This window comes from Rhinoderma darwinii, chromosome 4, assembly GCF_050947455.1.
Source record: "Rhinoderma darwinii isolate aRhiDar2 chromosome 4, aRhiDar2.hap1, whole genome shotgun sequence".
NCBI classification, from domain to species: Eukaryota; Metazoa; Chordata; class Amphibia; order Anura; family Rhinodermatidae; genus Rhinoderma; species Rhinoderma darwinii.
Window position 1 is genome coordinate 176725479 of NC_134690.1, and position 12012 is coordinate 176737490.

The 12012-nt window shown below is 40.4% G+C and overlaps 1 protein-coding gene across 1 annotated transcript in view; it reads left to right on the plus strand.

Annotated features, from left to right (window-relative positions):
* Nucleotides 1-12012, plus strand: part of MYOM2 (myomesin 2) — a 140198-nt gene that overhangs the window by 26127 nt on the left and 102059 nt on the right. Inside the window, exon 6 of the mRNA XM_075861936.1 lies at nt 10300-10388. Within this exon, the coding sequence (XP_075718051.1) occupies nt 10300-10388 (89 nt within the window). The remainder of the gene's footprint in view (nt 1-10299; nt 10389-12012) is intronic.

Below are 12012 nucleotides of genomic sequence, written 5' to 3' on the forward strand. Positions count from 1 at the left end.
TGCATTTTAAGGAGAATTTGTTACTGAGACAGATCTCCTTAACTAGGGGCACATATTTTATGCCCTAAAAAAATAATTACCAACCTTTTCACCATTGGGTAACGTGGACAACCCCATACCTACTAGAAAAGTCGCAGATCTTTATGTTACTGTCCTCTAGGAAACGCAACCTTATCTAATTTAGTGGAGACAGTTGCATCCACTACACAGGTCCCAAACTTCTGATTGGGCCCCCAAAACCCGCACGCATGTTAAATAGTGCATGTGCTCTCAACTGACTGGTGTAGAGTTGTCTACTGACTTGCTCTACCGCAACTTCTTGTAAAAGAGTTCCTGAGTTGGTTACGTGATCCCTAACAGCCGAGAGTGATTCTCTATTTTACATACAACTTGCGTTTCCTCATCAACTGCTGAACGGGCCGATCAGTGAATACTATTACACCCCCCAGATTTATGTTTTTAGGGTATCTATTAAATGCACTCATTTATAGAGGTCTGTCTTGGATGACAGATACTATTTAATTATATGTTTTTTAAGAACATTGGCCTATTTTGGCTGTGTTAGGCTTCGTTCACATCCGCGTCGGGGGTTCCGTTGATAGGTTCCGTCATGAACTTTCCGTCAGAGGAAACCATGAACGCTAACCAAACGGGAACCATAGCTTTCCGTTTGCATTACCATTGATTTCAATGGTAATGCTTCCGTTGCTAATAGTTTCCTTTTTTCCCCTTTCCATAAGGTTTCTGTTTTTTCTGTCAGAAACAATAGTGCAGTTGACTATGATAAGCCTAAAACGTACAAATATATGTGTGTTGAATACAATTTGCTTTTAGGTAGACCAAAATGTATAAACACTCTCTATATTTTACTGTTGATTTTCCAAAAATCTCTGGTCGTGCATTGGATTGCTTGTTTATATAAGTTGATGTTCACTTTGTTGTTACGTTCTGTTCCATCAGGTTTCAGTTACTTTTTGATAGGCAGAATAGCATAGCCTTGTGACCTATTCTGCCTGATAAAAAAAAACGAAACCTGATGGGTCTACTATAAGTCAATATAATTTATTAGGAGTCAATGGGATCCTTTACAAAATGGACCAATAAAGATTTATCATATCTGTCATGCATTCTGTAAAAACCATTGCCGCATGCAGGAACCCTGTACCTGTAGGAACTCCGCGAGGCACCGTGTTTTCCCCTAAAATCAATGCTTTTACGACATGCAGTGCTGCAGACTAAATTGTATTTTGTAAAAGAATGATGTAGAATAACCTCAGTGTACCTGCATATAACATTGGAGGGACGTGCAGATACTGTATTGGCTCATGGCTTTGGACAAGGATCATGAAAAGACAATTTATCTCAGTCATGGTTAGCCTGGGATTAGACTAACATTTGTTTTTTCATGTTTGACATAACTGGTCCAAACTTATTGAACTAGTGATGCATATAAAGATATCAGTTTGCGTCAGTGTTTTGGATCTGATTATATTTACAGGACCCAGAGAAATATCATGACACATTTTGGTCTTTGTAGTAAAATGGATCTATTCCTGACTGAATAAATAAAACCTGATAATGTTTCTGTATACTAGAAATGAATGAGATCTATAAAAGAATCCTTTCCACAGGTTTTTTTTAAAATTTTGCAAATAGTGTGAACCCAGCCTCTCAATGATTTCACACAGCTCCCTTTTCTCTTGTCCTAAAAAGTTTTATTTAATTTTCCCATCAAATATTTTGTAAGATTTCATCTGTTAGGGCAGATACAGACGGACGTTGCGTTTTTGCGCGCGCAAACAACGCGGCGTTTTGCGCGTGCAAAAACCATTTGACAGCTGCGTGTGTCATCCGTGTATGATGCGCGGCTGCGTGATTTTCGCGCAGCCGCCATCATAGAGATGAGGCTAGTCGACGCCCGTCACTGTCCAAGGTGCTGAAAGAGCTAACTCTTTCAGCACCCTCGACAGTGAATGCCGAACACAATATCGAAAAACCTGTTGAAAAAAAAGAAAAAGTTCATACTTACCGAGAACTTCCCGGCCGTTGCCTTGGTGACGCGTCCTTGGTGACGCGCCTCTCGACATCGGGCCCCACCTCCCTGGATGACGCGCCACTCCATGTGACCGCTGCAGCCTGTGCTTGGCCTGTGATTGGCTGGAGCTGTCACTTGGACTGAATTGTCATCCCGGGAGGTCAGACTGGAGGAAGAAGCCGGGAGTTATCGGTAAGTCAGAACTTCGTTTTTTTTTCTACAGGTTCATGTATATTGGGATCGGAAGTCACTGTCCATGGTGCTGAAACAGTTTAACTCTTTCAGCACCATGGACAGTGACTATCTCCTGACGTCGCGTACCGATAATTTTTTTGCCGGGTTCGGCCAAAACGAGTTCGGCCGAACCCGGTGAAGTTCGGTTTGCTTGTGCGGCTTCGCTCATCACAAAGACACTCCGTTTGGATGTTCGGAAACAGAAAAGCACGTGGTGCTTTTCTGTTTACATTCATCCTTTTGACAGCTGGTGCGCTGTTTCAGTCGGTTCGCACGGAAGTGCTTCCGTGCAACCTGCGTGGTTTTCACGCACCCATTGACTTCAATGGGTGCATGATGCGCGAAATACGCAGAGTTATTGAACCTGTCGCGCTTTTTGCGCAGCAGACAAACGCTGCGCAAAAAGCACGGACTGTCTGTACTGCCCCATAGACTTGTATTGGTCCATTCGTGCCGCGTGAAAACCACGCGGCCTGCACGGACCGAATACACGCTTGTGTGAATCCCCCCTAACGGTGTGATCTTGGTGGTATAGAGTTCTCTAGGCCTTAAGGCTTGTCCACACGTAGCGGAATTGCTGCATATTTTCCGTCCGGAATTGCGGACAGAAAATACGCAGCAGAATACAGTAGCTACAAAGTGGGTGAGATCGAATAAATCTCATCCACACGCTGCGTAAAATTTCCTTGCAGAAATTCACCTGCGGTGCATATTTTTCGTACCGCAGCATGTCAATTCCTGCTGCGGAAAGTGGATTGAAGGAGATATCACCATCTCTAAGGCTGGGTTCCCACAGTGCAGATTTGCTGCAGATTTTAAGCCAAAACCAGAAACGAAACCTAAACAGAAGAAATATATAAAGAAAGGCCTTAGAGGTCTGCTCTCCTGGATCCAATTCTGGTTTTGGCTTACAAAATGCAGACAAAATCTGCAGCAAATCTGCGCAGTTGGAAACCCAGCCTTAGAATTGAAAAAAACACAGCAAATTCTGCACTAATTTCTGCAGTAAAAAACGCAGGAAATAGTGCAGTTTTTACACAACGGATTTACTGCTAGTTTCTGCAGAATGGCTGCAGAAATTTTCTGCAGCAATTCTGTTACGTGTGGACAAGCCCTTAGGCAGCAAAAACTGAAGATGAAAATCTATGTGAGGGTATACCCGTCATGTTCAAGGTCAATCCCTTGTTAAACTACCACCAGCTGAGGGTGGTATGCAAACTCCCTGACTAATTCTATCAAAATTCTGATGCAGTTCTTCAGCTGCTTTCTAGGAGTATGTCTCGAAAACACAGTGAGATCATGTATGAAAGCTTCCTATTACCAAATGGGTGTAAGTGAGGCTAAAAACATTGCATAATGACATATTCCAAATTTATAATAACTTTTATGGGGCTTTTTAAAAAATCAGCAGGAGGCACTTTCAGTAGGGATAGGTTCACATGGGCTTCTGAGATACAGATTCACAGCGGGCACTACTTGGCGGGACTCAGGGGACAGAAACAGAGAGATTAGAACCTTAAAGAAGCAGTTTCAGTACTTGTTTAGACCTCTTTGCAGCTGAAGCCTAGTGCCAAAGTGTCCCCAAAAGTGCAGTGGCATCTTCCTGGCTTTGCCAGGTTCTGAGACCGACCCTCATTTTCAGAAATGTTTCACAATTCCACTATTATCATTCAATCCCATTGAATGCTTTTATTATATGACTTCAATATGCTGCTGCATGTTTCACAGATTGTTCTATATAGTGATCTACAAAATATACATTATTCAGGACCTATCTTGGTCTGAGTGTAAATAAATATTTTAGGAGGTGGTGGGAAAAAACGTATACGCCAGTATGCTGTTTGCAGAGTTAGACCCTGTTCTCACAGAGTTTTTTTGGCGCTGACTTTGACGTGGAAACCGAAAAAAAGGCTGAAATCACCCCCTATTGATTTCAATGGGACGCAGAGGCGTTTTTTCCCAGACGGCTTTCAGCCGCTCGCGGGGGAAAAAAGCGGCATGTCCTTTTTTTGCCGTGGTTCCGTCTCTAACCTCCCATTGAAATCAATGGGAGGCAGAAAAAACCTGCGTTTTTTGTCAGCGGTCCTTGCATTAGCTACAATGGCCGCAAATTAATAACGTAGCGAAAAATGCAAAAAAGCGCAGGAAGTTCAATATCTGCCTCAAAATTCCTTGAGGAAGATTTTTTCTGCCTGCAAAAAATTTTGTAAATTAGGCCTAAAAGTGATATTAGAAAATAATAAAAATCTTTAGTTCATACAACATATAATGCCACATTATTCAAGCCCCATCTTTACTGGTGACATAGTATCCTGCAGGTGAATAGTCATCATTATAAAATTCTGTGATGCTGTTTGGGTGTATTTACCATACTGACTCCTATGCGGCTCAGGACAGCACTGCTCTATTGTTATGGCAGCACAGGCTTCACCTGCGGCCTAGTGGTGGACATCAGGGGATCTCTGAAATAACACCCTTCAGGTAAATAAAAAAAAGGGGAAGCTGCGCATGCGTTGTGTTTCTGCACAATGTAGCAACAGAGATGCAGAAGAAAACCCTGGTGGACTACTGAGCATGCTTGTCTGCCTAGGGAAGAACTACTAGAGGACGTCTCCAGTAGCAACGGAAGGAAAGCATAGAGGTGCCATGAGGTATTGTTGGTGGTGGGGGGAGTTTGTACCAGGGCATTATAGAATGAAAAATTAGTTTGGAAAGTATAATTAATTCCTGAGTAGACCCCACTGAGCCACCAATGTGACCTTGGGAATATTTCTTTAAATTAGAGATGAGCGAATCGATTCTACACAAATCAAATTAGGTCCAAATTTTGCAAACGTTTTGGATTCGACAAAAGCCAAAACTTTTGGGGTTTGTAATGCATAAATCGTAAGAATGGAAGAGGAAAGAAGAGGAGATAAAAAAAATACCATACCCACCTGGTCTCCCGTAGCGATGCGTCCCTGCGGGCCTCCTGAGATGACATTGTTTTCTTCCATGTGACCTCTGTTTTTGCATTGCAATGGGTGAAATCCACAACACATTTAAAAATATGCAGCATTATCTCAAATCTACATGGATTTTTTTTCCATCGCATGTGAATGTGGTTTTATAAAATCCCATTCCCATGCACATTGCACTGTACTTTGGATTGTTGGAATCCACTTTGAAAAGTGGCAACAAATATGCCATGTGTAAACGCGGCCTTAATGGCTGGAGAATTTTGGTACCTAATGACCAGACAGCAATTTTTTGCGAAGCTGTATACGGTTTAAACACCCTAACCTTTTCATTTATTGGACTACTCCCCAAAAAATTTTGGCCATTCTTTTTTTATTTCTGACAGCTATTTTTGTACATGTTTTTACTTAAATTTTTTTTTTTTTTTTAATTAAAAGTGTATCAGTCAGATATTTTTGCTGCCCTGTATGAGGGCAACATAAATAAGAGACAGACATGCTGATATCAGCATGTCTGACACTTATTAGTTAATGTTAAGTAGTTTAGGAGAATTTAAGACGCAAGTAATACTTCTAGTAAATACTCATAAACTATGACACATTACCTGATAAGTAACAGCACGCTGAAATCAGTGTCTGTCATTTCTTTATGCTGCACTTAGACACGGTAGCATATATGTCCGACCGGTCTACTTTAAGAAAATGTGCAATAATTTTCTGATAGATTATTGGTGCATGGTTGTTCACAGGGAATCTAAATTACACATAAATAGATATTATTTTATTTGCAGAAAATAAAGTAATATGTTTAAGTCTACTGTGAGAGTCTAGTATCATTGATTGCCCTTTAAATATCTCTGTGGATGGGTCTTGTGTAATGTGATTCTCCGTGATAAAGCGGAACTTGCGGTTTTGGTTTGGTGATATCACAACAAAGAAGTTGACAAAAACACATACACCCTGCTCAATTTAACCTACTGACTACAGAAACGACTTTTGACATTCTGGGGGCAGAGTAGGATGTCCAGTATGTGAATGGATCTTTAGAGTAGATGCACTTGTTCATTTTTCATCTCGATCCCTGAGTTGATAGCGTCTCTGTACATCTCTAGTATTCTCAGCTGTTCATACCATGTTGCTGAGCTGTCTGCAAACTGATCTGTCGATACTTAAAACAGCTTGGAATTTCTTGGCTGTCGTCTTGAATGTACTTTGCTAGGGAGCTCTTCCATGGTGACATTTGTCTATCTGTATATCCTGGGAAATCTTTGCCAGGGCTGGAAAATACTTAAGGTGCCAAAAGGAGAGCATCACATTTAAATATAAATGTCAGTCCAAGTGTTCCCATCAGTTCATCTATTTGCTCCTTCAGAGCTGTAGTTCAGTATCTTCTTATTGAAAAATATAAATACAAGGAATATGCTAAATAAATATAGATAAGTTACAATACACAGTGTAAATAGAAAAGGATACTTATTAAAAAGCTCTTACACTGCATGACAATATAAGGCCTTGTTCACATATGCGTCAGGGCTCCGTTCTGATGTTCCGTCGGAGCCTTCCATCAGTATGGAGCCCTGACTCAAAAAAACGGAACTACTGTAGTCGACTATGGTATTGATTCCATCAAAACAACGAAACCCTTGCATAACGGAGACAAACGGAAACCATTTGCACCAGATCCATCACCATTGAAATCAATGGTGATGCAAACGGAAACCTATGGTTTCCATTTGGTTCAGTCAGGGCTTCGTTCTGACGGAAAGCTCAGACGGAACGTCAGAACGGAGCCCTGACGCAGATGTGAACGAAGCCTAACTCTGAAAAAATATGTACTGTATATGGGAAAAAGGAAAAGGTGAAAGTGCAAGGAAACTTCTCTTTATCAAGTGGAAGAGAGAAAAAAGAAGAGAAAACAAGGAGGAAAGGAGCAAGGAGGGAAGTAGATGGAAGAACCGGAGAAAAAGAAGGTATTTAGGGAAGGAAATGTGCAAGGACACCACCAATGATAATTTTGCAAACTCACACACAGGTTCACTTTATTTTGGTCATTTGTGACTTGCATCGTTTTGAGGGATCCGGGTGGCTTTAGATTTGTTTGGGTTGGCTGTATATATATTTTTTTAACTTTATTTTTGCTTATTTTACACATTTGTTTTATTTTGTTTATGTATTTTATACTTTTTATTTCTTGTTTCTCAAGCATTAAGTTTTCCAGCATTTTTTTTAATTAACATTTTTATTCTTAATGAATAAGAGGACATTGCAGTGCGATGTTAATTAAAAAATGTCCACCCTCCCTCCGGCGTCCACTGAACTGAGCTTCGCTGCAGGTAAACATTACAGTAGTGCTTAAGTTCCTACATGGGTGGCCATCCCCTCACAGTACATATAGGACATAGCTACAGCAGGGAAAGACTCTCCCCTACATTGCACGCACTGTGAAGGGGTGCTTACGTACAGATTTAATCGTTGTTGCAATGTTTACATTTTTTATTACAACATATTATTATAACATACTGTAAAGCTCTCTTTTCTTCAAGAATAAGAGGGCTAAATAAAAAAAAGATATCCGATACAACCACTTTAAGTAACTTCTTATGAAAGGTGTTTTACAGTCAATAAAAATTGATGGCCTATCCTCAGTGTAGGCCATCAATAGCTGATCTGTCGGGGTCCGACTCCCGGGTCCCCCGCCGATCAGCTGATTTGAAGGGGGTGCAACGCTTGTACGAGCGCTGCTTCCCCTTCATTTCTATTTGCACACTGTGAATCGTCGACACGCAGTTAGCAGCGATTCACAGATATTGAAGCCTTCTTCTCCAATTCACTTCAATAGAAGAAGAAGGCTGCAATACCTGTGAATTGCCGCTACATGTGTGTCGACGATTCACAGTGAGCAAGTAGAAATGAAGGGTAAGCAGCGCTCGTACAAGCGCTGCACCCCCTTCAAATCAGCTGATCGGCGGGGGAGCCGGGAGTCGGACCACGACAGATCAGCTATTGATGGCCTACACTGAGGATAGGCCTTCAATTTTTAGAGACTGGAAAACCCCTTTAACTATCATTTACCATAATTAAATCTTGACCAAGCCAAGAGCAGCACTGGTCTTCACCACTAGAAACTTTAGTGGACAGGGACAGGTCTAATAAATGAATTCTAAAAAGGGAGATGTATGTAAATAAATTACTTAAAGTTGCTTGATGCTTAAAAGGTAACTAAACTTTCAAAAAACTTCTGACAACTAGGGACATGTTAGAAGTTTTTATGGGTCGGGGTCTGAGCACTGAAACCCCCACCGATCGCTAAAACGAAGCGGCAGAAGCACCCGGATGAGTGCCTAGCCACTTAGTTTCTGATTGGCTTTTCTCGGAAATCCGAGCAGTTGGTATACGGGCTCATAGACTACCGAGCAAAACTTCTGACATGCCACTATGACATGTCATACATTTTTTGAAAGTTTAGTTACCCTTTAATAATAAATATTGGTAAAATTCGTATAAGTACCTTGAAACAAATAGGTAGGCTAGGGTACCATCATTTTGGTAATAAATAAAACACTGCACTCATTAGAACCTTTTAACGTGGGTTGACTCGGGGTCGGCCACACCTTTATTGAAATAAGGTAATAGAAATATAAACCTGTATTGGCATAGCCATGAAATCCCAAATGCCAGCATATCAATTGAATGTGCATGTAGGTAATATTGCATTATTTACACCGCCAGCTGTGACAATCATATAACAACACTCTCAAAAAGAAATTCCCAAAGTTCAGGCCAAAACAGGGAGATAATCAGGAAGTTTCTGGATTTATAGCTAGGGAATGCCCAGGAAGGCCACCCAATGCACTAAACCCGGGCTTTCTAAGCCAATGCTGATTGGCTAACTCTGAAAAGCTTACCACCCCCCACCCTAGCCAAAGGCATAACAATTTTATTAACCCTTAACTGTCGCGGTCTCAGGCCCAGCTGCTATACGCCTGGGGGCCTACAAGTCCCTTGGTCAAGTACCCCTTTTGCCCTCCCAAAAACCCAGCCTAAGCAGAGGTCATCTGTTCAAGACTAGTGTATTTTTTAATCAAGGTCCTTAGACAGCCAATGAATATAGCCTCCTTATAAATCACTAACCCATCATTGGAAACATTAAGCTTAAGATCCTGGTGAAAACTTCGGGTTTCCAAAGAGGTGAGAAATAAAACTCTGAAAACATACATTTTGACGTTGCATAACACATGTGTTCTGGAAAGGACTGGATGATGTAGAGTAAAGCAAAGCTGAAATTGTATTATATGAAACTGACTCTTGATTTACTCTGATGTTTCCACTGTGGTCCATGGCGGTGTATGATAGGAAGAGGCAATACTCTATGTTTCACCAATTACGTCTCATAGCCATATTTGAGAGAGCGTGGAACACCTTGCCCTTCTTGCTTTGGTTCTTCATTAGTATTATGCTTACACATACTAGCCAACAGTAAGGTCCCATTATACTTTCCAAAACAAGCCATTGGCAATACAGATAATGCAAGTTCTTTGAAAAAATACCAATACTATTCTAAAATATGATACGCATTTCTCTTTTTCTCCAAATCCTGAAAATCCCTTTGTACTACCTGTTAAAGATTGTGTTTGCATGTATCCATTTTTCATAACATATAATAAAACACAATGTATAGATGTACTGGATATTACAATACCGTAGCTTAAATATGTTGTTAGATAAGAAGACAAAGAACAAACCAATGCTTCCATTATTGAACCTCTCTCCAAATGTTCTTTTCAAATTTTGAATACACGGAAACTATTCTCTTCCATGGATTGCCACCTAGTGGTATGCTCGAGAATTACAGTTATTGTTTTCATAGAGCACTTTGCAATAATGCAGTTATTTTTCGTTTTTGTTTTCTAATAATATATAGATCCCGCATGAATGAAAGCAGTAGGTTTGAAATCTAAATTTTTACTACATACTGTGATAACACAAAGATGTTTTATGTATGGTTTGATTTAACTCAATATTCCCTACTCTTTCTTACAATCATCAATAATATTATTTTAATGTTCTCTTTAGAACTGATACTAATGATACGGATACCTACACTGCAGTTGCAAGAAATGTGCATGGACAGTCAACTACCAATTCTGCTGTGCTTGTGAAAAGTAAGTTGAGCATTAAAGGTCAAGGGTTTCATTACATATTGTCCCAAATGGCATTTGGGCTGACCAACATATTTACAAATAAATATTTTCTGCCACTTTCTGATAAAAATAAAAAAAATGTAAGAAAGCAATGACATGTCTGACCTGGCACTTTTTTTTAGCCTGCACCATATTCATCAACATGACAAGTACCCTGGTGATAAATATAATGCATGCTGTACCAAGGAGGGACTGGCACACTGCTTGTATAATGTACCAGCTTTAATAAATCGCCCGCATTGTATTCTGTGAAATTTGACTAACTCCAATAAGGCTTGTGTATTATATATAGAGACAGAAATTGGGAAAATTCTAAAGCCTTATTCTCCCACATGAGGCGATAAAGTGGCAGTACAGATCCATATTTCAGCCACCATTTTCTTATATGTAGAAAATATGAAGATTTAGCCATCGTCAAATCTTTGTTAAGGCAAAATTTTACAAATCTGCTAATCTGTGGTTAAAATATATTATGAAGATCAACATTGGGACCTGCTTTAAAGTGTACCATTATTTAGTTTTTTAATAAATCCAAAATTCTGTGCTAAATTCTGAGTTAAATTCTACATTTCTGGTTACCTTAACCCATCACACGGAGAGTTTAGTTACTCACTGAATTCTTTGAGGGCTGCTCCTATTGGTGGCTGTATACAGTCAGAATTTTATCATTTAAAGAGGCTCTGTCACCAGATTCTTAAATCCCCATCTCCTATTGCATGTGATCAGCGCTGCAATGTAGATAACAGTAAAAAAATATTTTTTTTAAAACGTTCATTTTTAGCCAAGTTATGAGCTATTTTATATATATGCAAATCAGGTTTGAAATCGACAACTGGGCGTTTTTTTTTTCGTTATGTCCAACTGGGCGTGTATTGTGTTTTTAACTGGGCGTGTTTACGTGTATGACGCTGACCAATCAATGACCAGTCAGCGTCATACACTCCTCTCCATTCATTTACACAGCAGCGATGTGCAGCCACATAAACAGAGATTAACGTTAATCAAGTGTCCTGATAATGAATACACATGAAATCTAGCCTGGACGTCATGTGTATTCAGAATCCTGACACTTCTGACTCTTTTCTGTGAGATTTCCAGCAAGGAAAACAAAATCTCGTTTACCTCCGTAATCTCGCGAGATTTCGTTTCCCTTGCCGGAGTCTCACAGAAAAGATTCAGAAGTGTCAGGATTCTGAGTACACATGACGTCCAGGCTGGATTTCATGTGTATTCATTATCAGGACACTTGATTAACGTTAATCTCTGTTTATGTGGCTGCACATCGCTGCTGTGTAAATCAATGGAGATGAGTGTATGACACTGACTGGTCATTGATTGGTCAGCGTCATACACGTAAACATGCCCAGTTAAAAACACAATGCACGCCAGTTGGACATAACGAGACATAACTCTGGTGACAGAGCCTCTTTAAAGTGATGACCTAGCAGTAGTATAATCCATCGTTATCAGATCGGTGGCGGTTGGACTCCCGGCACTCCCACCAATCAGCTAATTGATGGAGCCATAGCGATCGCCGCCATTTCCCAGTTTGCAGGCCCAGCGCCGTACACATCCGTAGCGGCTA